Raw genomic sequence first — 27733 nt, 5'->3', positions numbered from 1 at the left:
AGAAAAACACCTCCAATTATCCAGTGTCCCTTCACTTAGAGTTTAACAATTGCTAATATCAAGGAGTTCTACTTTGATGGCTCTGAGCTGTGCAAAGGTCATAGGTCATAAGAGCAAGTTTCATTTCTGTAAGACAAAAATACCATTGCTAAGACTTCTTGATAACTAGGACTGCGCCCCTGGGAATAAGAGCCTGGAACCAAAGCTGTTATAGCACTTCCTATCTTTATACTAATTCAGAGTTCCCAAAGCAATTTCAAATACATGATTTCATCTGAGACACACAAGCCAGTCCGCAGGTAGGTTCTACTATGGCCAATGCTGAGGAGGGGGAGAACACAGAGTTTGAGGGATTTGACCAAAATCACTTAGCTACTAAGTGGCTAGAACCAAGCTCTTACAAGTTCAAATCCATTCTTGTATCTCCCTAACCCTTAAATTTAGCTCTATAGTCAAAGGATTTATTGAGCTGGGATCTGTCCCCAAACGACCCCTCACTGTGTGGGTGCTGTGAGCCACCAAGAGGAAGGAGCACGGTCACAGCAGCACTAAGGCCTCACTTCCTTACTCACGAAGAGAGAGATTACTGGACATACCCACCGGTCAGTATTATTTCTGGCTCAAAGGAAATCATATGTGAAAACATTTAAAAAGCATAAAATAAAATGTTAAGTCACAAAAGGCATAGTTGTCAGGAGACTAAGGTTCCATGATTCTCACCATCAGGAAGGCTGAGTGTGGGAGGGAAGCATGTATGTAAACCCAACCAACCAACCAACCAACACACCTGACCGGTGTCCACCACCGGTGGAGGGAGTGACAAACTGCTTGCTTTGAGGGGCAGGAGACAAACCTGTAGTCTGCCAAGGTACCAGAGACCGTAAACTCTCGGCCCTTTCCTCACTCGGGCATTTCAAGATGCTGAGGAAGGATACAGGGATAAAGGAGCTACATAACTGAATGTGCTACAGGCTGGGCATATAACAGTAAATAAGGTAATCAAAGACACAGTGGTCACATGCCATACTTAGCCCAGATTCTGGAGAGCATCATGAAAGGAGGAGCTGAACGATCTGCTGAGTTTAGCTACTACTTTCATCCCAGGGTTTGGCAGCTTCCTGACATGTGGGCTGTGCCTCTGTTTATGCCTCCTCAAGAGTGGGAAGGAGGCCTGGCTAGGGGTTGGTGGACTCAGAGACGGAAGGCTATGGAGATAGTATTCTGGTGTTTGGTAGCTGGGGACGGAAATGGAGAGTAATGGGGCTGCCAAAAGCCTTTCGGCCTCAGGTTTCGTTTACTTCATTCATCTAATCTGCAAATACTCATTGAGTGCCAGCTACACCCGGCAGTGTTCTCAGCATTAACGGTACACTGGTAAATAAGACAGACAAGGTCCCTCCCTCAGGACACTGGCATTCTGGTGGAGAAAGAGGAATGAACAAGTAGAAACAGACAATGTCATGATAAATGCTAGGAAGAAAAAAGCCAGGGGGTGTGAGTGACAGTGCCCTTGGGACCACGTCGGGCCTCTCCGAGAAGACAGCAATTAAGCAGAGACCCAAATGTCGAATAACAAGAAGGAAAAGCTTTCCAGGCAGAGTACCAGAAAGTGCAAAGGCCCTGATGTGGGAATAAGCTTAGCTTAGCTTATTGGAGGAAAGACTGAAGGGAAGAATGCTATGAGCTCAGGTTAGAAGGGTAGCCAAGGGCCAGACTAGTCAGGGTCTCGTAGGTATGGTAAGAAGCCTGGATTTTTTGCTCAGTGATTTGAGAATTCACTGGACTGCAAAGGAGTGACATGTCTGATTTATGCTTTCATCCTCTGGCTTGTGCCAAGAGGTCACCCTTCCAGTTCTGCAGTCCATGGGCTATCTGGGTAAGAGCAAGGCATGGACCCAAAGGGGTACCAGAGGGAGAAGGCCTCAATAATCCCTTTTTCCTTGTCTGATATTATGACTGCCACAAAAGGGAGGAAAAAGAAGCCAGTGGGCCCCAGCTCGAGTTTACAGCCCATCCCTTCTAGTCTTCTGCTTGAAACTGGCCTGTTTCGGCCCTGCCGGGCATGCCTGATGAATGCAACAGAGAAAAGGACCTCTTTTGATTCTTTCTTCTCTTTTCTTTAACTACCCTATCCTGAATCATTCTCTAGTGACTTTAGATATTTTTGACCTACCTCCAGGTCCAGCAAGCTATAAAGTTACACAATACTACCCGATCAGGGCAAATTTCTTCTTCCTCTTAGAAGGGTCAACAAACTACTTAAAGAAATAAAAACCGTCTTGGGAACCTAGCTGTGGTCTGTCTTAGTGAGTAGAGGATATGCACATCACAATCACTTCCGATCCTGAGGCAATCAATCAAATAAATCCCTCTGACATTTTGGGAGAGAAGAAAAACCAAGCAGATTCTTTTAGTTTAAGACTTTCAGTTTAAGAAATCGACAGGGGTAAGAATGGGAGAAAAGAAAAAACTATCAGCAGCAAAATGACTGTCAGCTGTTTCTAAGGAGCTGGATCTATTTGCTTTTTCAAAGAGACTGAAAAAGAAGAGAAAGGGTGGCTTCTGTTCCTCACATTCTGCTCCCCTTCCCCCAAAAGGATGGGGAGGGGAGCGCAAAGAGAAATCTTTGGCATTCACGAACTCCAAATGGAAAGCATCCAATGATATTGTTTCAAAAGCTATTTCAATCAGACCACACTAACCGTTTCTTACTTTTTTAGACTGCTCACTTAAAAATCGGTACAGAGCAGACAGTAGGGGAGATTAGAATTACTTATTTCGATGACGAAGAGTCAAGCCCAGATAGTGGAAGGGAGTGGAACCGAGGTCTCCTGACTCACACTTCCTATCAAATTTTATTATGTATTTGTATCTTTTAAAAATAAAAGCACATTATAGCAAAATAGGAACAGGAAGTCACTCATAATCCAATCATTATACTACACCATTAGCATTTTGTTCCTTCTATCATAGGCTTATAGGTTTCCCCCCAAATTGTTATAATCACACTGAACTAATAATGCTCTTTGCGATACACAGGCCCTTTATATTACCATTAACACAGTCAAGGATATGAAACTTGAGACTGATATGATGTGGAATACAACTTGGTATAATCTGAGCTGAATTTATTATCTTTGCTAAGGACTAGTGACTCCACAAAAGAATTTTGCCCCTCTTATTGAGACAGTAAAAATATATAACAGCACCTATTAACAGGTATAGGAATTCAAGTCCTTTTCCTGGAGTGTTTAAAACAGAACTCTCAAGAAGCCCTGGGATGTAACTTAACTTCAGATCAGTTTTATTTACCTACCTGGTGCATCAGGTACTTGAAGAGGAATGAAAGGATCAGATACACTTAGAAGAGGAAGGCTAGAATCCACAGTCTGCCCACCCTTCCTTTTTTCAGCTGGAATTGGTTGGAGGGGAAGGAAGGGTCAAGAAGAGAGAGAAAAAAAGAGAAAAGCAGAAAACATCAAGTAAATCCAGATGTACTTACCATCTATTAACCCAACTCAAATTATAGAGTAAGTCTAAATTTAGAGGCAGAATAAAGAAATATGAGTGGATATAATTCAATGTAATAGCAAAGTATGTCTGAGATGTACAATCTGGTCCTTGCAACGTAGTCTGAGATGCAATTAATGGTAAAAGTAGGATAGTCGTACATCTGAAATTCCACATCTTCCTTGGATACTGCAGTCTATAGTGATCTCTTTCAGAATTCCTACTGCAATTACTACTATCCTTATCACATATTTTGGTAGGTAAACAAACTTTGTCTATTTTGTACCTTAGAATATGTGTATAGGTACTTCCTATGTGCCCATTTCCCTCTTGAGGTCCTTTAGGGACTGAGTCCTATTCTATCACCATATATCTAATGTAGTGCTAGGTAGACAGAAAGAGACAGAAACAGATTTCTTCCCTATTGGAAGGTTAGATAAACCCTAACCTTTGGACTACATCTACCATACTATTGGCATTCATCCTATATTTGGCAAACTTATAGATTTACAGAAATCTATATACCCTATGGAATATCAGAGCCTGAAGGGATCTCAGCATTTTCTACCATAATTTTCTTATTTTCCAGAAAAAAAAATGGAGCCCAGAAGTTAAGAGACTAGACAGAGGTCCACCAGCAGACCCAGGATCAAAACACAGGTCTCCTGGCTCCTACTTTACCATTCTTTACCTTGCATTTTAATAATGAGTTAGTTCCTGAATTAAAATCTAATTTAGCCTTTTATAAAATGGATTAAAAAAAACTTTTAATTTTCAAGTAATTGTAGAATCATAGGAAGTTGCAGTACATAGAGAACCCTCTGAACCCTTCAACCAGCTTCCCCCAGTGGTGAGTTCTTATACAACCATAGTTCAATATCACTGACATCAGGGCAATTCTGTTAACTAAACTCTATTCAGTTTTCACATGTACTCACATTTGTGTGTGTGTGTGTTTATAGTTCCTCGCCATTTGATAGTACGTATAAATTAGCCTAAGCACCAAAACAATGATACACAACTATTCCATCAAACAAAAGAACTTCCTTGTACTCCTTTATAGTCACACCCACTCCTTACTCCTGTCCCAGTCTCTATAATTTTGTCATTTTAAGAATATCATTCAAGTGGGCTTTTAACTAAGCTTCTTTAAAGGTCTGTGGAGGAAGAGAAGGGTTAAAATCACTGCTCTTAGTCTCTGAAATATTTTAAAATGAGATACAATGAAATATATTAAAAGAAAAAGAACAAATTATGAAATTGAATGTATAGTATAATTCATGTTTGAAAAAAGTATGTACAAAGAAATAAAACTATGGACATAAATATTGTTAAATGTTAGCAATGCTTTCCTCTTGGAATGCGGTCATGAGTTTTTCAATCTTGCTTCCTTGGGGTTTTAGCAAATGAATGTATATAATTTATCAACAGAAAAATACAGTAAGTCCCCTACATACGACCTTCAAGTTGAGAACTTTCAAAGATGTGAACATGCGTTCTTATGTCCAGTCACGTAAGTTAGTTCACGCGTCTGGTGTACGTTGTCACATGCAGCTTGCCCTCATCTCCTATTGCTGATGATCCTTCAGCTCTACCATCTCCCCCCTCCTCTCCCTCCTCCAGTCAGTAACTCTTCTTGCCTGTTCACTAGATGCCAGCCCCTGTATGCCAGCTGTTGTACTGCACTACTGTACTTTTCAGGGTACTGTGCTGTAAGATTAAAAACGTTTTCTTTATTTTTTGTTTGTTTTTTATATATCATTTGTGTGAAAAGTATTATAAACCTATTATAGTCCAGTATTATATAGCTGACTGTGCTAGTTGGGTACCTAGGCCAACTTTGTTGGACTTACGAACAAATTGGACTTATGAACAAACCGGACTTACGAATGTGCTCTTGGAACGGAACTCGTTCATATGTAGGGGACTTACTGTATTTTAAATAAAGAGGCACAATGTCAAGTTTTAATTGTCTGCCTGTCCCTCCTCTAATCTAAGAACACAGTTTAGCAACATTTTTGCAGCTTTTACCATAAAAATGTTAAGGATAACCCTTGTGTCATCCTCCCCAGCTCATTACCAAATTTCCTGCTTCTCTCCTCTCTTGGTTGGTTAGACGGTTTCAAATCAGTGAACGGTCTGAGCTTGATTAGAAAACTTGGAGAAAATGGTGCCACCCTGAACTTCATACAGTGAGGACACACTAATTTCTGGGATCTAGGTATAATTTTACTTCATTTGCAAAGAATGAAGATTCTTCTTCATTCATGCCACAAATGCAAACGAAGGGAAAATACCAAACGTTCATAGAATAGCGCTGGATAAATTGAGGAAAATATGAAGATGTTTTGTAATGCCTGTAAAAGCTTAGTGTCACTGATTTATAAAATTTCTGAGATGTGGTTATAACTACAGCTTCTGCGCTGGGCTGCCCAGGTACAAATTTCTACTCTGTCATTCTCCACCTATGACCTTGGGCAGGTCACTTAGCCTCTCGTGGGCTGTTGTGAGGGATCACTGGAGATAATGTGCATAAAAGCACTTACCCAGTGGGCTTAGCATGCAGCATGTACTCAACATATGTTCGCGGGTATTACTGTCCTAATTCTACTCAAATATGTGTTTTCTAATGGCTGGGCCGTTAAAAAAAATACTGCCATTTACAACCTTCAAAGTTAAGCAGAGAAGAGGCAAAAATAAAAGCAAAAAACAACACTTTAAAAAACATTTCATACAGACAAAAAACAAAACATAAAATGTATGATAATAAAGAATCAGGCATTAAAACTGCAAGTGGATGGACAATGATTAGGGACATCTGTTATTAACACTGGTGAATCCAAGCCCCTATCCTTTGGCAAAAAGCGACTCCTTTCCTTCATTTAACAAATGTGTATTGAGCCAAGCACTGTACTAAATGCTGGGATTCAGCATCAAAGAAGACCTTCCTAGGGCTTATTCCATGACCCCCTTTCCAGGGAAACTATATCCTACCCAGCACCATAACTAGTCATCGTTGTGACATTTTATCTCAAGGACAATGACCAATGCTTTATACATTTGGTATATTTAGTCAACTATTTGGCATATCCAACTTTAAGCACTTTCAACCAGACCAAAATACTAATAAATTAAAAAATTAGGGCTTCCCTGGTGGCGCAGTGGTTGAGAGTCCACCTGCCGATGCAGGGGACATGGGTTCATGCCCCAGTCCGGGAAGATCCCACATGCCGCAGAGTGGCTGGGCCCGTAAGCCATGGCCGCTGAGCCTGCACGTCCAGAGCCTGTGCTCTGCAGTGGGAGAGGCCACAACAGTGAGAGGCCCGTGTACCGCAAAAAAAAAAAAAAAAATTTAAAAAGTATATAGACCAGACAACAAAGCTAAAAATAAAAAATAACACACAAAAAATTTTCACTATTTAATATTAAAAAACAGACCTTCCAAATAATTCCAATGCCTGTTCCAAAATATTAACAATGAGAACATCATTGACTTATATCCCATAAGACTTATGGGATATGGTTAAAACATGAGTTTTTTCTTACAAGGGAAACACACAGCTATTAGAAAGCACTCTCAATAACAGTGTAATCCTCAAAGGCTGGGGTGGGGTGGGCAACTGGAGCAAGAAAGAGGCAAGAGAATAGTAGATTCTCTGTGAAAAAGTCTTCACAGAGAAATTATAATTAGAAATTATAATTAGCCTCCCTCCCCACTCTCATGCCAGATGAAAATCACTGTTATATTGAGAGAAAAACTCTAAATACTTTTTTTTAAAGAATTAAAAAAAATTTTACTATGTGTTCTTCTTGAAATCAGCAAAAGTGAACCTAAGAAAAATAGGGAACTGTAATCAAAAAGACAAAGGCAAAATATAGAGAATTAGAAGACAGAAAAAGAGTAGTTCATAATAGAGTTGTCTCTGAAAGGTAATAAAACAGCAAATCTCTAGCTAGAGTTACCAAGAGAAGCACAAATACATACAATAAAATTGATGTATGCAAAGAAAATACTATAAAAGATTTAAATGTATTCTATTTTATTAAAAAAATTTTGAAACTATAGATGATGTTCTAGGACACTATTATTAAATTTGCCTTATTATGAGGCAGAAAACCTGAGAGAGGAAGTTCTAGAGCCAGAGGGTCGGTGTCCCAGCTCTGCCACTTACTAGCTATGTGACCCTGGGAAAGAGACTAGCCTGTGCTCAGTTACCTCAACCATAACTGATGTGGGGATGATGGGGCAACCTCGGAGGGTTGTTGAGAGGGTCAGATGAGATAATACTTGCATAGGACAAATGACAAACTGGGGGAAAAGTTTATAATATGACACATGAAGAGCTCTTACATATTAATAAGAACAAAATAAACAAAGCACATAAAAAAAAAAAAAAAAGGACATGAACAACACAAATCCCCAAAGAAATAAAAACGGCCAGTAAACAATGTCCTCTGTCTACAGCCTCTGAGCTGGTCTGGCTGGGAAAAAGAGGTGAAGATTACTCATTCACTGTTGACTGAAATAAAATCTGTATAGCATTCTTGGAGGGCAATTTGGAAATATGCACCAAAAGCCTTAATTACACATATCTTTTGATTTAGCACATAATCCCCTAAAAGCTATCTTAAAGAAATTTTAAAGGATATGAATAAAAATTGGGCTTCAAGAATGTTTATGTGGTGAAAATTAGTAACAACCTAAGTATTCATCAAAGAGGATGTTAAATACAATGTTATTGTTCTTCCATTAAAAATCATGTTGTAGATTAGTATTTATTGAAATGGAAACTTCTAACTCCCATAGAACGTTTACAAAATTAATAATGAAGTCCTCCATAATACCCAGGAGAAAAAACTGCAGAGGCCATATTATCACAATGCAATGAAAATATATCCTAAATAACTCTAGGGTAAAGAAATCAAAACTTTAAAATTTAAAAACAGAAAAGAATGAGAATAAGAGAGCATTACAGGGGCTTCCCTGGTGGTCCAGTGGTTAAGAATCCACCTCCCAATACAGGGCACACGGGTTGGATCCCCGGTCGGGGAACTAAGATCCCACATGCCGTGGGGTAACGAAGCCCACGAGCCGCAACTACTGAGCACGTGGGCCACAACTACAGGGCCCGCATGCTGAAACTATAGAGCCCATGCGCTCTGGAGCCCTGCTCCACAACTAAAGAGCCCACACGCAGCAACTACTGAGCCCACGTGCCACAACTAGAGAGAAACCCGCGCACCACAGCGAAGAGCCCACGCACCGCAGCGGAGGATCCCACATGCCGCGAGGAAGATTCTGAGTACCACAACTAAGACCCGACGCAGCCAAAAATTAAATAAAATAAAATAAATAAATAAAGAGAGCGTTACATAGCAAATGTCATGGAATAACAGCCAAAGTTCTAATCAGAAATAAATTTACGAGGTTAGAAAAATACTGATACACCCAAAGAAAGCAGGAAGAAAGAATATGAAAAGTTAAAAGCAGAAATTAATCAATGTAATTAAAAAGATGAATTTTGAAGGATATCAAATTCCATATCCTACAAAGAACATATTCAAAACCTCACATCTATTGCTGAGGAATTTAAAACAGTAAAACATTGACATCAAATTAATGTTTAAAAAAGAGGTACCTGGTTAAATACATTAGGATGTATCCACATAAAGGAATTTAATGTAGATATTTTAAAAGTTATATTCGAGGAGCTTCTTTAATGATATGGGGGAAACATGCCAAATTTTGTAAGCAAAAAAAATTAGGCTTTAAAATATGACTATAAAAATGTACCTTAGAGTCATAAACTGAGGCTGAAAATTGTGCACAAAATTGTGGACACATGTATTTTTGTGAAAGAGAAGATCTGTAACTTCCCTTAGATTCACAAAGATATCTGTGACCCTAAAAAGGTTAAATGCCACTAACAGACATCTAAATGGTATCACTATGCTAATTTCTCAGGGGTGAGATCATGGGGCTTTTAACTTTCTTCTGTACGCTCTTCTATAAATTAATAAATATGTACATTATTTATTAATAAAAGGGAAAATTAGGTTTTTATAATTACTAGTAGAATTTTTTTAAACGTCTCATTTAAAAAGATATCTCGCTTCCGCCACAGCAGCCATTAAAGAGCAGCAGCCATGGCTCTGTGCTACCCCATGGCTGTGGGCCTCAACAGGAGCCACAAGGTGACTGAGAACGTGAGCAAGCCGAGGCACAGCCGCCGCCACGGGCGCCTCACCAAGCACACCAAGTTTGTGCGGGACGTGATCCAGGAGGTGTGCGGCTTCGCCTCTTATGAACGGCCGGCCATGGAGCTGCTCAAGGTCTCCAAGGACAAGCGGGCCTTCAAGTTCATCAAGAAAAGGGTGGGGGGACACATCTGTGCCAAGAGGAAGAGAGAGGAGCTGAGCAATGTCCTGGCCGCCATGAGGAAGGCAGCAGCCAAGAAGGACTGAGCCCTTCCCCTCTGTGCACAATAAAACTTTTTCAGAAAAAAATAAAAATAAAAAGATATCTCCCTGTCCCCATAAGCACACACACACATGCACAAAAACACAGCATAGAAGAGACTCAGATATAGGATAGAGCACCTAATTCTTAGAACTCTTCAAGTCATTCCAAAGAACCTAAGCAATTACAAGAGATTAACAGAGTGATGTTCCTGAAATTTAGAAATATTTGCTTAAAAACATGTATGTGGACTTGAGAGAACAAATCCTGTATATTACTGCCAGATCACCCTGCCATTCTAATTCAAAGTGATTCTAGATCTTTTTTTATCCCGATCTTTTTATAGGAAATCTTCAGAATGAAGAAAATTATGTTACCACCAGGATCTGGGGCTCACTGCCATGCTAGGGTTATCTGTGGACTGGAAACCAGTGGGAAGGTCACAACAGTGAGTCTTGAGTTTCAGGTGTTCGCCATACTAACCAGTTCCAGCAGAAAATGAGGAAGCGGCAAAAGTATCACCTTGGGTTGGTTGAAAGCCTGGGATCAAACTCTCAGCTGAGCCTCCAAGCTTCTCAGGATGTTTGCCTGGAGGGACAAAATACCACTCGGTTCATCCCAGCAGAATCCCATGATGCACACACAGGCCAGGGGTGAAGGGCACCCTCCAAACCGACATCTAGACTTGACTCATTTTACTGCATTATGGCAACACCTTGGCTATTCAAAGGTCCTTGTCTGGTCACTGCAGTAACTGAGAAACAGCTGAGGAAAGAAAGGAAGTCTAAAGCTCTAAAGCTTGAGCACATTACTCAAAGCACAATGCCTCCAGCCTTCACTCTGAATCGATTTATCTCTACATCATTCTAATGAGTTTGATGATCTGTTTTCCACGTTGAAAGTAGTTATGAGAGCAAAAGAGAAGACAGATGGCAGTAGTGAGATGCTATGAGGGACAGGCACAATGACAATGGCTTAATGTAAAAGCCAACAGTTGAACAACAAGAACAGGGACAGGAAATTACTAAAAATAGATACAGGAGTTTTAAAACTTGGGAGTCACTTAATCAGGTGCAAAATACTAGTTTTCAATAGCACATGAAGGTGTTTCTGTTTACAGTCTAGAACAATAACTGGCATACGTAACAATGAAACAAATTGACAATAAATGTCAAAGAAAGTTAAATCCTATGCCCTATGAAGAAAAAAAAAGGCAAGAAGTGTATGGATTTTAAAAAGATGTCTATAAAATTATAAAGCTAAAATGTTTGGCCAAAGTTCGTATCATTCACTCCGTTCTGATCATTCCTTTCCCTGTGCTTTTGTCTACACTGAGGTACTTTTTTTGAACTGTATCATACTGTAGAATTTTCCCAGGGTGTGTGCTGTTGTTTTCCAAGGTGTATGTGTGTCTGTGAGTGGGTATCTTGCCTTCCAAATTAGACTGTGGATTTGAGAGTAGAAATGGTACCTTCTGTTTATTTGATCTCCGCTCCAGGGTCAGTCAACAGTAATAGAGAATTCTGATCATGAAGATTCAGTGTCTACATGAGGGCACACTCTCATGGGTAAGCAGCTACGACTTTCTGGGATAATAAACCCACTTAGGACAAGGTACCATCACATTCCTCCAAGGAGTGAACGTGCTTGACACTATCATCCTGATCTATGCTACCTAATCTTTCCTAAAAGTTTCCCACTCTCCTTGCTGCCACCCACAACAGACCAGGATTTCCTGAGGATGAAGAGACTTCGGTGCCCTAGTAAAAATACAAGCTGATTTTGTGCATATACTTCAAAATCAAGTCTTTGAAGGAAAGAAAGACCCAAGTCTACATTTTCACATGCTACCCCTCTAGAGTTAATCACAAAAAGGCACCAATTACTCACCTTCCCCCAGCTTGGCAAAGTCCTTGTTCAGCAGTTCTTCAGCTGTGAGTTTGGAGAAATTGTCGTCGTCAAAGGGATTCCATGTAGAACCTTCTGAAGGATTATAAACGTTTTGCTGGGAGGCCCGAGGGGAGCCTGAAGGAGTGGTGGTTGCAGACCTAGGTAGGTTCCCACCCCCACGAAATAAAAAGACATATAAAGGTTGAAAAGGGTCAACCTATTTTCTCTTTGTTTCAAGAGCAAATTATTTTATAAGTCAAACCATTATTTTCCACAGTATGTTTCTAAAAGGGCTTCCCATAGCAATGGAACAGTTTCCAAAGATGCCCTTTCCACTGTGTGAAACAAACATCTCACTTTCTTTTGTGATTCACTGTCTCCCACTACATCTTTAACCTCTTGCTTAGATTTTTGGTCTCATCTGCAAGTTCTTTCAATTCAGGATCCCAAAGCCACCTGTTCTTAGGCTCGTGCATCCTGTGGTGACCACTGTAACATTCACAACAGCTCCAGAGGGGCTGCCGCCTATTCCGGCTGCCTCGCATCTGTCAGGATCCAGCATCAGTGGACACCATCACAGTTAAAGAGCAACAAAGACATTTACCACCATCTTGAGCCCCTGGGTATCATCACCTAATTTTCTTCTAAAGTCCCTCTTGATGCCCTTTGCATTTAGCTAATGACTCAATTTAAAGATTTTTAACTTCCGTATATGGTTCCAAGAAAGCTGAGAGCCTGACACTGCATTTACGCAACAAACACTCACTGCAATCTACTTGATGTCAGGCACAGAGCCTGTCACCGGATTTACAAAGGTTGATTAAGCCACGGTGCTTGCTGTGGATGAACTTGCAGGCTAGGTCAGCTAAACATACAAATAAATAATGATAATACAGTGTGATACATGCTCAAAAAAGGGTTCAGACAAAATTATATATGACACCAGAGGAAGGGTCAAAGAAAATATAACCTCCAACATGGATCTTGATGAATAAATAAGCATTTCCTAAGTGGACCAGGAGGAGAGTGGCAGTTCCACCAATGTGATATAATAGTCCTTGGTCTGTTAACCAGTCGGTTCAGATATTATTCTACAGGCAATGGGGAGCCAATGAAATGTTATCAGCATGGAGAGATTTGATCAGATCAAGAATTTAGAAAACACATGATACAGTATGGGATGGAAGACAGACTGGAAACTGTGAGGCAAGTAGGAAATTATTTCTTAAGATCAGTCTGATCTACAGGAAAATTCAGTTTCTCAGTAAACACAGACACTCACCCCTACATATACATCTACACACAACTACATACACGTGCAAAAATCACACAGCAATGTTCCCCGGCAGCCCTTGCCCACAAAAGCAGTACATACTTGGACTTATTGAGACTGGCCTCAGCTGCAGCTGCCTGGAGCAGCTGGGTTGATTTGCTGGCAGGGACCCCAAAGACTGCGCTATGGGTCACGTCGCTGAGAATCCGCCTGTGCCCAGCACGCTGGGCCTTGGGGGACGATGGAGGAGTGAGAGATCCGAGTTTCTGCCCCTGGATGGTAGGAGGTGGGGTTGTCTGAACCTTTGGCTGTTGTCTTATGGGGGCTTGAATCTGCTAGGAAGAGAGACAAAAGCGTTAAAAAAAAAAAAAAGGGAAAGGAAAAACAAATAAGCAGACAAGCATAACAAAAATGCCATGTGAGAGCTAACATATGGCTCAAATGGCTCAGTTTATCGAGAACACCCAGAAAGAAGAAAAACAAGGCTTTGACAATCTGAGCTGCAGCCTTGAGACTGATAGCAGCATGGTACTTACCTGGTGCTTATATATAAATTTCAATCTTCATCAGCAATAATATACAGGGTAACCATATGTAACTCGACCCAGATCAAAGACTGCAGAAGCTATTCCTAGCTTTAAAGACCTAGAAAGTTTCCTAAAGGACCACTTTCTGCTCTAGGAACTCATTCAGAATGCCTCCAAAGGGCAGCCTTTAAGCATTCTACTGGCACAGTCACAAGCCAATGAAGGCACACCTCTAGCTAAAACACATTTGAGTTAAGTGATTTCTGCTAAGAGACCCCTTTCTGACAGAGCTCAGACTACTAGCTACTAGACAGAATCTCACTGTGATTAATAAATGGCAGCACTTTTTTGCTTTTGTTGTTAACACTCTATTTCATTCATAGGATGGGTCTTACAGGATTCTGTTTCTGTGGCAACCCCTGAGAAAATGTACAGCATGGGAGCAGTGGGACTATCCTGTTCCCATCTTCAGTTTGGAAATGGCACTGAAGAACCATGTAGAGAATACAGTAAGAAAGAAGAAAAAAATGTAAAAGCCCTTGATGATGATTGATCTAATAATACGAGGCCTCTTGACGTATAGGTCTTTTTCAGAAGGAGGGCAGGACACACTGTCACCACAGAAAAACAAACTGGTGGGAACATCCTCGTGGCCACATAGTGAGTCTTTAAGCATAAGTCTTGATCTACAAAGTTCTATGTCAAGAAAACGAACAAAAATTAAGAAGGCCACCTAACCCTTTTCTTAACTGTCAATCCAGAAATAAAGGAACTTAGAATATTAAATGCGTCAGGTATTGAACTATCCCTTCCCTCCAGTCCTTCATCTCAGATTGGAGCTGCCCCTCCATGCTGCAAATTGGTTCTCACATTCTGTGTCTTCAAAGATAAAGAGATTTAGGAAACTAGAGTGTCCAGCTACTTGGGTCAGGATGCTGACAGCCTGGGAGTTTCTGTACCTATATTGACTCAGACTTTAATTTTATTGAGGCAGGCTACGTACATGTGAGAGTACACAACCACTCACCAATCGAATGAATGATAAAATATAAGGTTCTAATTCCAATCAAATTAAAGTCAAAGGGTAAAGCAGCTGACTGCATCTCTGAGTGAGAAGCAAAGTGCTCTGTGAAGAAGACCAGAGTTCCAGCTCCACAATTCCTTGGGGGTCCAGAAGTGCATCTACAACAGCCAGCCTAAAGCCAGTACCCATAGGGGCGAGAAGGGCTTTAAGGACAGAACTAGATTTGCTTATTTCTTGCAGTTTAAGACATTCACTACACTGAAAAGGGTACTTAACTGTTGAGGCCCTTTGTTTTGAAGAGTCCAGACTACCTGGAGAACATTTTCCCTTCCTTCTGCCTATTCTCTGTATGCAGCACACCGAAGAACAGAAGCTTCCATCATGAGGACACCTTGTTTTATCACAGCTACCAATTCAAACTGGCTGCCACCCATTCAGCCACTCCCCACAACAACCCTGTCAAGCAGTTTTATTTCCAATCAGAAACTCAGAATGAAGAGTCAAAAAAGACCTTAGAGAACATGGATTCCAACTCCCTCATTTTAGAAGAGACCAGACCAAGGCCCCCTAAGGCTAAGTGCTCGCTCAAGGTCACAGGGTCAATTGAGGGCAGAATCCATGTCTCTTGACTATTGCCCAGGACCCTTTTCTGCACCATGATGCCTCCTCATCCAAAAATGGGATTGGGAAGGGGGAGGAGGGAGAAACAGACCACAGGGGGAGGAGAAGCAAGGTAGACTCAGATGCCTATCTTGCCAAAGATTTTTTAAAAAACAAAATATATAACTATAAAAGGAGTATAATAACATCAAGAAATGTAAGGATATAGACTAGGGGAGAAAAACCACCCGGACTTCCATTCCACTACTCTAATACAACTGTTCTTATCTTTCTGGTATCTTATATTTAAGTCTATTTCAAGTACATACTCATCCCATAATCTCATCTCTCCTCTAATACTACCTCATGAGAGTTTCCATACTATTGTACAGACTTTTATGACCATGATTTTTTAAAATTAATTAATTTTTATTGAAATACAGTTGATTGTTTTTGTTTTCTTTTAATATTTATTTATTTATTTTTGGCTGTGTCAGGTCTTAGTTGCGGCATGCGGGATTTTTCATTGTGGTGCACGGGCTCTTCGTTGTGGCGTGCAGGTTTCTCTCTAGTTGTAGCGTGCAGGCTTCTCTCTAGTTGTGGCGCATGGGCTTCAGGGTGCATGGGCTCAGTAGTTGCGGCACGCAGGCTCTCTAGTTATGGCGTGTGGGCTCCAGAGCTTGCAGGCTCTCTAGTTGTGGCGTGCTGGCTCAGTAGTTGTGGCACGCAGGGTTAGTTGCCCCGCAGCATGTGGGATCTTAGTTCCCCGACCAGGGATTGAACCCGCGTCCTCTGCATTGGAAGGCGGATTGTTAACCACTGGCCCACCAGGGAAGTCCCTATAACCATGATTTTTAATGGCTGCACAGGTGAGTTGTTGGAACGAGTTAGGTTGCTTCCATGCTTGTGGCTATTATTAAGACTGCAATAAACATCTGTGGGGGATGGCCATCCTCCCTTTGCAGATTATTGCTGTGAGATGGCTGCAGGGTATACTTTACATTCAATTACTTGCTTCTCTAGCAAAGTCCTACAAAGGGTCACGGAAGAAAGGGAAGGGTCAAAGCTGGGAGGTTCTCTGGCTCCTGGCTGAAGCACGTTCTGTTCTCGTTCCTTCTCTGTGCCCTCAACCACCTACCCCTGAACAAAGTGCTCAAAGTATTTTTTCACTCAAGGAACATGGAGAAGGATCACAGTTCATTCCCAAGGAAGTGGATACTTTTGTCCAGGGTCAGCAGAGGGGGACCCCATAAGAAGTGTATAGTCAGTGGTAGATGATCGCGTCCTCACCCTGAACGAGCATTGTTATTTCCTTGAACACAGATCAGGATTCTTCAGTTCATGCCCCAGCTCTGGTGCTATCAGTCTGTGTCTTGGGTGATCCCTTTCTAGCCTGGGCCTCAGTTTCTAATTCCATTAAATGAGGACTGGACAAAATAAGATTTCAACTAGCTACATGATACAATAATTTTTTAAAAACTCTTTTTCCATTAACAAGAGGAACTTTGTCGCTTGTTAAAAATACAGAGAGTAGCTGTCTACCAAACGCCTGCAGGAAGACCAAGCTGTTTCAGAAACGAAGGTGTAAAGACACTGAACACACATTTAGCTGAGACTTAAAGAAGACAATCTATTTACGGCACTGCTTCCTTTTGAAGGGATGTAGGTTTTCTGGTTTAAGATGAGTGACAAAACTCTATTGGAAATCAATCCTCAGAAAGATAGTTTCTTACTTTTCCTTCGTTCTTCTAGTGGTTGGGCTTCCCTGGGAATAAGAGAGTAGCTGTGATACTCTGTCAGCTGGGTATGTAAAATGCGCTTTTCTATCATTATAAAATTTTCTATTACTGTCACTCTGTGAGTACTCATTAAAGGCACTCATTAAAGGTCAAAGTATGATGTGCCTGAGGATGTACCTGTAGAGGTCAATCAGAAGAGCATGTAGAGGTCTTGATTCTATACTCAGCCAGTATCTAGAAATGAACATGCCAAATTTCTAAACTGACAAGATGGCTCAAACAACAGTCAGATGCTCTGGTGCCCAGAGGGGGATCAGGCCATGACAAATGGTCTCAGCAAGCGGGCCCTGGAAGGGTGCTGCATAGTAGACTTATTTAAGGTGGCCAGTAATATTATCCAAGACAAAGAATAAACACAAGACTGTCAGGACTCAGGGTACGGGTGGAGGCCTACATGAACCTCCCGAGACTGGGAAGGCCACAGTGGTCAAACTGCCCCCTGAAGACGGGAAAGGGATTAGCTCTAACCCTACCTAGGGCTTTGACTGCTTGACACTGGCACTGACAGAGACAATGAACAGCTCTTTCTGCCAGCCTAATATTAGAGTGAGAAATAAGAAAGTTCATCGTCTATTAATCCCATACTCCTAATTTATGCCTCCCCGCTCCCTTCCCCTTCGGTAACCATAAGTTTGTTTTCTATGGCTGTGAGTCTATTTGTGTCCTGTAAACAAGTTCATTTGTCCATCAGCAACCTAGAATCATTCTTCTAAAACCTTAAGCTTCTAGAGTATACCTCATCCTTTTCCTGGATATATCGGGAAAAGATCAAATATCTTCACCACCAGGGCGGGGAGCAGCCGTGCCACACCAGCTGCTGCGGCCTCTTTCCCACCCTTTCCCTAGCCCTCACTGCGTGCTCCTCTTCTGGTTGATTCTCACCGCTGGCTCCTGGGCAGGGGCTGGCTGGGGGGCTGTGGCTGGCTGTGCCTGGGCCTGCTGTAGGGCTACCACTGCGGTCTTCTGCTGCAAGGCAGCCTGCTGAGTCAGCAGCTGTTGTTGATGCAGGGTTGTGGCCAGCTGCTGCTGCTGGTAGAAGCTCTGTATCAGCTGCTGTTGAGAGCTTCCTTGGGCTACCACGGGGAACTGAGCGATCGCTGGTTGCTGGGCTGCAGGGTGTACTGCCTGAAACTGAGCAGGAGAAAGTGGCAAGGAATGAAGAGGTAAATAAAAGCCTGTCTCAGAACCATATTCCACAAAGGATGAATGTCTCAGTAACAACTAAGACCGGTGCTGAAGCCAAAGGCAAGGGCAGGTATAGGGCGTCTTTTACCTTGGCCTGAAAACTCATGAGGGGAACCTCAGGGCATGACATAAACACAGCAGCACGTTACACTGACAGGCTCCAGCCACTGCACTATCTGCCTCCTGCAGTGCAGACTGGCTTCCGAGGGGTTTCTGTGCCTGGCCTGAGGGCATCCATCTGACTGTACATCTTGTGACTCCACACGCTGGAGCGTAACAGAAGCTACTAAATGATCTGCTAACCGCAGAAGTTATCCCTCTCGTAAAGGGATTTGGAAATAACCAGGATTAAAATTCTTCCCTACATGAACAGGATGAAGCAATGATGACACTAAGGAGAATAACCTAAATGTTAACTCAGTTATTAAGTCCTCTCAAGCCTTTCTGAAAACCATTTCCCAATAGCTCTCTTTATTAAACTCCCATCTTTAAACATTCAAAATATTCAATATACTCTACCACTTAATGATATTTTATCTTATACTGGTAGCATGGTTTCAAGTTATATTCTTTTATAAACTTCCTGAAGACAGGAATACTTCTCTGCTCCTCACTGCTAAGGACTCTGTGTAAGGCACAAAAAAACAGCTGAAAAAAGGGCCTACTGATGAACAGAAGTCAAGATCTTGTCTGTGAAATTCCAAATACTGTTACTTAGTTATGAAGTTAACTGGGAGGATATTGTTTGCTTACTGGGGCAAAGTTAAAGCGTTAGCAAAAAAAGCAGATATCAATAAATAGCTGCCTACTTATAATAGCAAAAAGCTAGAAACAACCAAATGTGTGTCAACAGGGGACTGATTGGAATAAACTATGCTATATATCCTTTAAGGGAATACTCTCAAGTTGTAAATAGGAATGAAGGATACCTTCATATATGGGATGGAGGGAATAGAATTCTGCAGATTTAAGTTTGAAATTATGTAAATGTTTTACATTTTCACAAAACAAAATTAAACCGAAATTTAAAAAGCAATAACTAAACAGCAAAACAAAGCAAATAAACCTGTGTATCAGATTAATAGCCAAACTCCTAGAAAATAATGTGCTAAACATTCTAGGTGTAAGAATGTCAAAAAAGGGCTTCCCTGGTGGCGCAGTGGTTGAGAGTCCGCCTGCTGATGCAGGGGACACAGTTTCATGCCCCAGTCCGGGAAGATCCCACATGACGCGGAGCGGCTGGGCCCGTGAGCCATGGCCGCTGAGGCTGCTTGTCCGGAGCCTGTGCTCCACAATGGGAGAGGCCACAGCAGTGAGAGGCCCGCATACCGCAAAAAAACAAAATAAAATAACCCAAAAAACAAGAATGGCAAAGAAATCTTAAACTGTTTTCGGTAATCATATTGGTATTGTTATCTTGAAACTATAAATCAATTAAGAATTATGTTAATGTCGTTAGGAATCAAGATTTCCAGATGAGAAAGATACAAATATAAAATCCAAGAAGTTAAACAAAAATCCTATAATTACAAATCTGCTTTAGAAATATAAACTTGAATTCATGGTGTATATTCTATTAAATATATATATATATATATGTGTCCTAACTATTCACTGAAAAGGCCTAAAAATAATAACCAACCCATTAGCAAATGGGTATCCCTAGTAGCAAGACTGTGGTCTCTAAATATCACTTCCATTAAAGGGAAACAGCTCCTTGGAGAAATGGCTGATTCCAGGTCAAGGGCAGAATGATTCCGGAACAGCTTGTTACACCAAATAGCAAGGACACATTAAAGGCTACTGGAGTCACAGCCAAAGGACCCAGGAGCCAATCTGAAGAGACTTCCACTGGCCAAAACTGAGACAACTGGGACAAATTTTTTTAACAGCAATGTGTGGAAACATATCAAATATATTAAGATGCGTGAACTCATAATGATACTAAGAACAAAACAAAATCTTCATTGTTCACTTCTGGATGGTACTATGAACAAACTCATTATTCTGAAAACTGGTAAACACAGGGAAAGAGTCATGCATTATTTCTGCCTTTTCTGTACAAACAGTACCTCAGGGTAATCAAATACTTGCTGAAAAAGTTCTTTACAGGGGACTTCCCTGGTGGTCTAGTGGTTAAGACTCCGTGCTTCCAATGCAGGGGGCGCGAGTTCAACCCCAAATTCTTTACAGAAAAATCCAGCCCCTAAATGAAGATGGAATGCTAGAATATCACCGCTTTGCCACCCCTAATGAATTAACGGACTTAGGAAACAAACTGAAGGGGAATATTAAGTGACTGGATCAGACAGACAACACCAAACCCACAGATTGATCTTAACATTAATAAAAGAGGGGACAAGCAGACTTTATGCACAGTTTCGCTTTCTGCAGTTTCAGTTACCCGTGATGAACACTGATATGAAAATATTAAATGGGGGGCTTCCCTGGTGGCGCAGTGGTTGAGAGTCCGCCTACTGATGCAGGGGACACGGGTTCGTGCCCCAGTCCGGGAAGATCCCACATGCCGCGGAGCGGCTGGGCCCGTGAGCCATGGCCGCTGAGCCTGCGCGTCCGGAGCCTGTGCTCCGCAACGGGAGAGGCCACAACAGTGAGAGGCCCGCGTACCGCAAAAAAAAAAAAAGGAAATATTAAATGGGAAAGTCCAGAAATAAACAATTCATAAGTTTTAAACTGCATGTTGTTCTGAGCAGTGTGACGAAACCTTGCACCGTCCCATTTCGTCCTGGCTGGGATCCCCAACCATTGACACCATCTGCTCCTGACATGCAACCATTGACACTGTCATGGCTCCATGATTCTGGATCCCAAGAAGCAGATGATCCTCCTTCTGACGTATGGTTAGAAGGTCAATAGTAGCCTAACGCTATGTCACAATGCTCATGACATTCACCTTACTTCATCTCATCAAGTAGGCATTTTATCATCTCACATCATCACAAGAATATTTTGTGAGAGACACTACATTCACATAGGTTTTATTACAGTATATTGCTATAATTGATGTATTTTATTATTAGCTATTCTTGTTACTCTCTTACTGTGCCTAATTTATAAATTAAACTTTACCATAGGTATGTATGTATAGGAAAAAACATGGTATATATAGGGTCCGGTACTAGCTGTGGTTTCAGACATCCACTGGGGGTCTTGGAACATATCCCCCACAGATAAGGTGCGACTACTCTACGTCTTGTGATGTTGAGACTACTGTATGTCTCCTGATGTGATGCAACTGGAAGAACAAAGGACTATCAACCTGAATCAAACGTTGAGAGGCCTCAAGAAACTACCCGTTTACACAGGGGGTGGTGGAACATATTAAACAACACCACAGGGATGCAATCAACCAAATCCAGAATGTGGGAAATTCTACAGGACAAACGACCCAGTTTCTTTAAAAAAAAAAAAAAAAGTGGCAAAGGGGAAAAAAAGAGGAGGAAGCCACCTCTGGCTAAAAGGGGGACTTAAAAGATATATCGATCATTATAAAATGAATATATTCAGAGCAAAAAAATGTGAAAAAATATACAAAGCAATTTAAATTATGACACACCAGAAAGAGTTAAACACTACTGGATATTTGATGATAATAAGAAATAATTGTTTTTCTGCTTCAATTTGATGATGGTGTCATGTCAGAAATAAAAAAAGAAAAACAAAAAAGAGTCATGTACCAAAATGTTCATTGCAGCTCTATTTACAATAGCCAGGACGTGGAAGCAACCTAAGTGTCCATCGACAGATGAATGGATAAAGAAGATGTGGCACATATATACAATGGAATATTACTCAGCCATAAAAAGAAACGAAATTGAGTTATTTGTAGTGAGGTGGATGGACCTAGAGTTTGTCATACAGAGTGAAATAAGTCAGAAAGAGAAAAACAAATACCATATGCTAACACATATATATGGAATCTAAGAAAAAAAAAAAAAAGGTCATGAAGAACCTAGGGGTAAGATGGGAATAAAGACACAGACCTATTAGAGAATGGACTTGAGGATATGGGGAGGGGGAAGGGTAAGCTGTGACAAAGTGAGAGAGTGGCATGGACATATATACACTACCAAACGTAAAATAGATAGCTAGTGGGAAGCAGCCGCATAGCACAGGGAGATCAGCTCGGTGCTTTGTGACCATCTAGAGGGGTGGGATACGGAGGGTGGGAGGGAGGGAGACGCAAGAGGGAAGAGATATGGGAGCATATGTATATGTATAACTGATTCACTTTGTTATACAGCAGAAACTAACACACTATTGTAAAGCAAATATACTCCAATAAAGATGTTATAAATAAATAAATAAATAAATAAAAATTTAAAAATGAGTCCTTAAAAAACAGCTTCCTTGCTGAGGTTCCCTGGTGAGGTGCAGAATTCCCCATGGCCTGAGAAGAAGCAGGGGAGGGCTGTGAGTGATGCAGTGAGGGCTCCACCGTGTCAGGTTTAGTGTCTGCCATCTGTGAGTACAACGCTGTGCTGGGTCATGGCTCTCTGACTTCCCAGGGCTTCCCAAGGAAGACACCTGCACGTAGTGGACCTCTTCACAGGGATGACTCCCATATGCCAAGCGAGGGTCACATTCACCGCCTTACCTGCTGAGCCTGGGCCTGCTGCTGCTGCTGCTGGTAGAACGTGCCCGCTGGCTGCTGTGCAGGAGGCGGTGCCGCCTGCTGCTGCTGCTGCTGCTGCTGCTGAAGGAAGAGCTGCTGCTGGTGCTGGGGTGTGGCCTGGGCCTGGGTGGGCAGACCCTGGGCCTGCGTGGAAGGCGGCTGCTGTGGGGTGGGCGGAGCCTGGGGCTGCTTGGGCTGAGACTGCGGTAGGGGTTGGCTGGGTGGAGGCTGGGGTTTTGGTTGAGGAACGCTGGCTAAAAGGCCAGGCTGATTGCTGGATCCTGCAAGGAGAATAAACTCCATATAAGGGCTCAAAACTCTCCCAAACGAACGTGGCTTTCTTTCTTGCCAAAGCAATAAAGAGGGGGTGATCAGTGGACAGATAATCCCAAGATCCATGGGCTTCTCACTGTCCTTGCACCTGGAAGGCCCTTCCTTCTTCTTGCCATACTACGTGCTTCATATTTTGCAAAACATGGGTCCAATAACAGTGTTCAATGCTTGTCTCCTTCAAAAAGTCCTCCCTTGCTCACCACCCCATTTAGTCAATTACTCCTTGAGTCAGCACCCTGAGGATCTACATATTCAACTGGACTTTGACGCTACTGTACATAAACACAGTCTTTGCATTTGTGGCACACTGCAGGACAAAAGCATTCTTTGATGGTTTACATGTATGTTACACAAGCCCAGTCTGGATGCCTGATTGTAAGTAAATGACCACCAACTTCACCAACAGCAGCTTCCTGGTAGGGGGAGTGATGGCTGTGTTCAGTTACTTGATAATTTGGATCAATCCTCTTTACGAAAGGAAACTCAGTCCGCTCATTAGAAATGGAAAAACAAAACATGAAGAGGTGACAGATACTTCAAGAGACAGAGCATTAAAGAAATAATTCCTCTGTGTCCAAAAAGATTTTTTTTTTTAATGCAAAGAGAAGTATATGAAATAGAGAGGGAGGCAGGGGATGAATGGACCACGTCGTAAAATCAGGGCCAAGACTAGAAAAAATAGAGACAACAGGCTTCAGTGGCCTTGGAGATCCACTGGAGAATTCAATGTGAGGCCTTCCTTTTGGCCAGCCATTACCCATACAACTTCAAAGGCAGCTCATCTCCAGTTCCTTGAGGAAAACCATTACTCTTTACATGTCTCTAGATTCCATTCCAGGAAAAGCCAGGCTTTCCAAGACTTCTCTACAGTCCAGGATGACAAAGAGGTGTACCAAGTTTCAAACCAACCTAGTTACTGACCTGTGGCCTGCGGTGGGGGCTGAACTGTGGCCCTCTTTCGAGGTGTCAGGGCTGGCTGGATGGGAAGGATTCCTGGGTTGGGCTGAGTCTGCCCAGCTTTAGGCCTCTGGCGGGGTGCTATTGAAGTCTCTGTGGTGGGAATGGGATCTGTCAGTCTAGAAAGAGAAAAGGTGAAAAAGAAACTGCCTGTTAAAGGGTGAGAAAATGAAGAGGGGGTAGACAGAGTACATGATGGATAAGCTTTCACCTCCACATTCATCCAAACCTTCCATATCCACTTAATCAACATTTCCCAGAGGGTATTCCACAGGATGTTACGTGTTACTAGATGTTATGAAAAAGAAAAGGTGGGCAAATAAGTTTTAACACACTGATCAAAATATCAGATTCCTTTCTAGAAAAACTTTTCACTTGTGAACGTGCAAGGAATACCTCAAAGACAGCATTATATAGAATGCAACGTTTCTCAAACTTTTTTGATCTTGGGACCATTTTGCCTAATACTTCTTAGGATTTCCTAGAATATACTTTGATGATAATGCAAAGAGGGGTTTAAAGCAGGTGGTTTTCAGATGTACAGGGACTCAAACTTGATTCGAACTAGCTGTCAAAATGGTCTCTCTATAATAAGAAGCATCAAATGAGTTAATCCAATAATGCAACTAGAAGGAATAAGTAAACAACTCAAGATAAAGGATTTGGGGAGTGTGACAGGAACTCTATTTCCTCCAATACACATATTTGCTTTTTTCCATGGTAATAACAATTTTTAGCTGGACATAGGGTCACCCAGAGTAAAAATCACATTGCCCAGTCTCGCTTGTAATCAGGTATGGTCATGCGTCTAAGTTCTGGCCTACGTGGGATATAAACAGATTGTTATGTAGCAGTTTCTAGAAACCTTAAGAAACTCTGTGCATGCTCTTTGTCTCTCTTCTTCTTTGGCAATTCCTTGATCCTGCTGCTTGGAAGAGGGATGCTGCCATATCGGTCCATGAGGGCATGGCCACAACCATAGGGATGGTGGAGTGATGAGCTTAAAGCAGCCTGGGTACCTGAGGGCTTTGTGGAACAGAACTCCATATCAGCCCTGGATTACTTGCCTCCAGATGTTGTTTACTTGAGAGAAAAAAAAAATCTATCTTACATAAGCCACTGTCATTTGCACTTTCTAGAACTCACAGCCAAATCTAATCTAAATGAGTACAGAGCTTGCTCCTTGTGATGGTGCTACAGCCCAGGTGGTAGCTTCCCTTGATTTAGAGCAGTGCAGGAAGCTGGCTACTAGCTAACTTAGATCAGAGTGGCTATCCTTTGAAAACACACTTTAGGGAGTAATAGCTGAGGTGAAGGCCAAAATAAACAAGCTTCGTGAATATTTCCAAAATATATCTGGCACAGCCTCCATAAAATGCAAAATAGGAAGCAGAGCAGCTGGCCCCATGTCCTTCCTCATGACATGTCTCCAAGGCAAGCCCATTCTGGACCCTGAGGCTTTTCACTGGCATCCTGCTCTCATGCTGGGTGGAAAGCTGGTAATGTAAAAGCTATCACATCGGAGAGGCTGTGACCTGGGGAAGGGAGGTGGGAAGGAAAACAGGACAGATGCTGGGAAAGAGGAGAAAGGGGTAAGAAAGATCAAGCCAAGGGTGAGGGAGGTAAACAGACTTCTGTAGAAAACCAAACGCCAAGAACTTCCACACTGGTCTCCTAAGGGTAACATTTTTAGAATCAATGGGATTTGAAGTCAAAGAAAACCGTACTTGAACTCTAGCTCCCCAGTAACTAACTGTGATAACAGGCATGCCACTGAACCTCTTTTAGCCTGGGGTCCCTTATGTATAAAATGGAGACAATAATACCTACTTTATGAGGCAGATGTGAACATCAAATGTATCAATAACTGTAAAACCATTTTATAAACTGAAGCGTGCTCAAAATGTTAGTTTGTATGGACCTCAGTATATTGTAAGAAAATACAGATCTTGAAGCCAGGAGATCTGGCTCTAAGTTGCCCTATCTGTGTGATCCTGGGCAAACCACTTAATGTGCAGAGTAGAAAGAGTGAGGATGCTGGAGTTCTGGTTCTTCTGCTAATCACATACTGACTAACTACCCTGAGCAGCTGACTTACAATTCTGAGTCTCTGTTTCCTCATCTGTGAAGTGAGAACAGCAACAACCTCACAGATTTGTTTTAAGGGGGGGAAAAGGTCATCTTATTTATGTAAAGTACCTAGTAGGGTAGCTGGTATATGTGACGCCTCAATGAATAGCGGCTACTTTAAAAATAGAGTTTGAGGACAATTCCCTGGTGATCCAGTGGTTAGGACTCTGCACTTTCACAGAGGGTGAGGGTTCAATCCCTGGTTGGGGAGCTAAGATCCCACAAGACGCGTGACGGGGCCAAGAAAAAAAAAAAAAAAGGAGTTTGAAAGAAAAACCCACCTCTCAGGACTGGGGAGCAAATGTGATCACGCAAATGAAATCACTGCAGGTTATATACAGGACAGCTTAGATCCAAATCTCTTGGCTGTAAGGTCTGCATATTCTTGCAGCGTTACTGAGGTCCACACAAACTAACAGTTTGGGCACCACAGAGCTTATAAGTTACACAGTCACAGGAGTGTTTGATGTCCTCATCTGCCTCATGATGTAGGTATTATTTTCTCCACTTTACACAACACGGTACCACTCAAACGTCAGCAGGTATTATAATTTTTATAAATGTTTACGCTTTGTGGGAATGGATCTTTGCTTAGCCTCTATACATACCAAGTCTGGGCCTAGTACAAGATGGCCATAAGCCCAAAAGATTAAGCTAATTAAATCAGCCCCAAAAGCAATTCCTAGAGGTGAGCATGGCAGACTTACTAACATATAAACAGAATGCAAAGTAACATCATGGACGTAGTTTGCTAAGTTTGTTAAAAACCAAAGTCTTATTACTTTAGAGCCACATCTGGAATAGACACACAACAGGCATTCTGTAAATATTCAAGAATTTTCGTAAACAGAAGTTATTTTACTATTCTATTAAAATTCATATATTCCCATCTAGGGTGCTTTGTTGATAAAATTTGCACTAAGGCTTCCTTGACATGGGAGTGTGGTAGAAAAGTAGGGTATAAACAACTCTGGGACTACCCTGAGAATTTGCCATTTGGAAGACATGGCAGCCATGAGGATGTGCCTTGCAGACCTTCGACTACCAGGGTGTAAAAGACCAAGTGGCCCAGCTATTGTGCTCCTGAAATCCATTGCCCTGTGTGCCCCGAGGCCACGCTTCCCAGAGGCTGCTCTCAGCCATAATGTCCCAGCCACAAGGATATTAAGGTAGGCCGGTTCCTAAAAGACAGGACTCCTGGACAATGCACCTTCCTTACCTTGTGTGGCAGGCAGTCCAGGTCACTTGGAGCCAACCTTCTCCTCCCTGCTCTGGGTCAGACTTCCGTGCTTTCTGATGGCTCTCCCAGCTTCCTCGGCACCCACTCTATTTTCTCGCACAGGGGCATTTCCCCAAATAAAACCCTAGCTTCTTGACTCCTCTCTTGACCTGCTACTTGGAAGAACCTC

At 42.0% G+C, this 27733-nt stretch overlaps 2 protein-coding genes across 5 annotated transcripts in view; one reads left to right on the top strand and one right to left on the bottom strand.

The window, feature by feature from the left end:
• AAK1 (AP2 associated kinase 1) overlaps positions 1-27733 on the bottom strand; it is a 165618-nt gene that overhangs the window by 31796 nt on the left and 106089 nt on the right. For 2 of the 4 annotated variants that reach the window (XM_065890913.1, XM_065890914.1), the window contains exons 10-16: positions 24159-24313; positions 22887-23185; positions 17966-18214; positions 13236-13465; positions 11861-12018; positions 10454-10558; positions 3317-3412 (exon numbers count right to left, since the gene is read on the bottom strand). In XM_065890913.1, the coding sequence (XP_065746985.1) occupies positions 3317-3412; positions 10454-10558; positions 11861-12018; positions 13236-13465; positions 17966-18214; positions 22887-23185; positions 24159-24313 (1292 nt within the window). Of the gene's footprint in view, positions 1-3316; positions 3413-10453; positions 10559-11860; positions 12019-13235; positions 13469-17965; positions 18215-22886; positions 23186-24158; positions 24314-27733 lie in introns of all 4 variants that reach the window. The other 2 variants (XM_065890911.1, XM_065890912.1) reach the window with 2 other exon arrangements.
• On the top strand, positions 9656-10008 carry LOC136134030 (large ribosomal subunit protein eL36-like). Its single transcript, XM_065891467.1, has one exon. It carries the CDS (start codon positions 9658-9660, stop codon positions 9973-9975), a length of 318 nt encoding a protein of 105 aa, XP_065747539.1. The 5' UTR covers positions 9656-9657; the 3' UTR covers positions 9976-10008.

The sequence above is a fragment of the Phocoena phocoena genome, chromosome 14 (genome assembly GCF_963924675.1).
Source record: "Phocoena phocoena chromosome 14, mPhoPho1.1, whole genome shotgun sequence".
Classification (NCBI taxonomy): domain Eukaryota; kingdom Metazoa; phylum Chordata; class Mammalia; order Artiodactyla; family Phocoenidae; genus Phocoena; species Phocoena phocoena.
Note: the sequence above shows the minus strand (reverse complement) of the source record. Positions and strands in the feature narration are given on the sequence as shown.

Bases quoted from the DNA above. Each gene is read 5' to 3' on its own strand.
- LOC136134030 (XM_065891467.1), top strand. From the start codon at position 9,658: ATGGCTCTGTGCTACCCCATGGCTGTGGGCCTCAACAGGAGCCACAAG.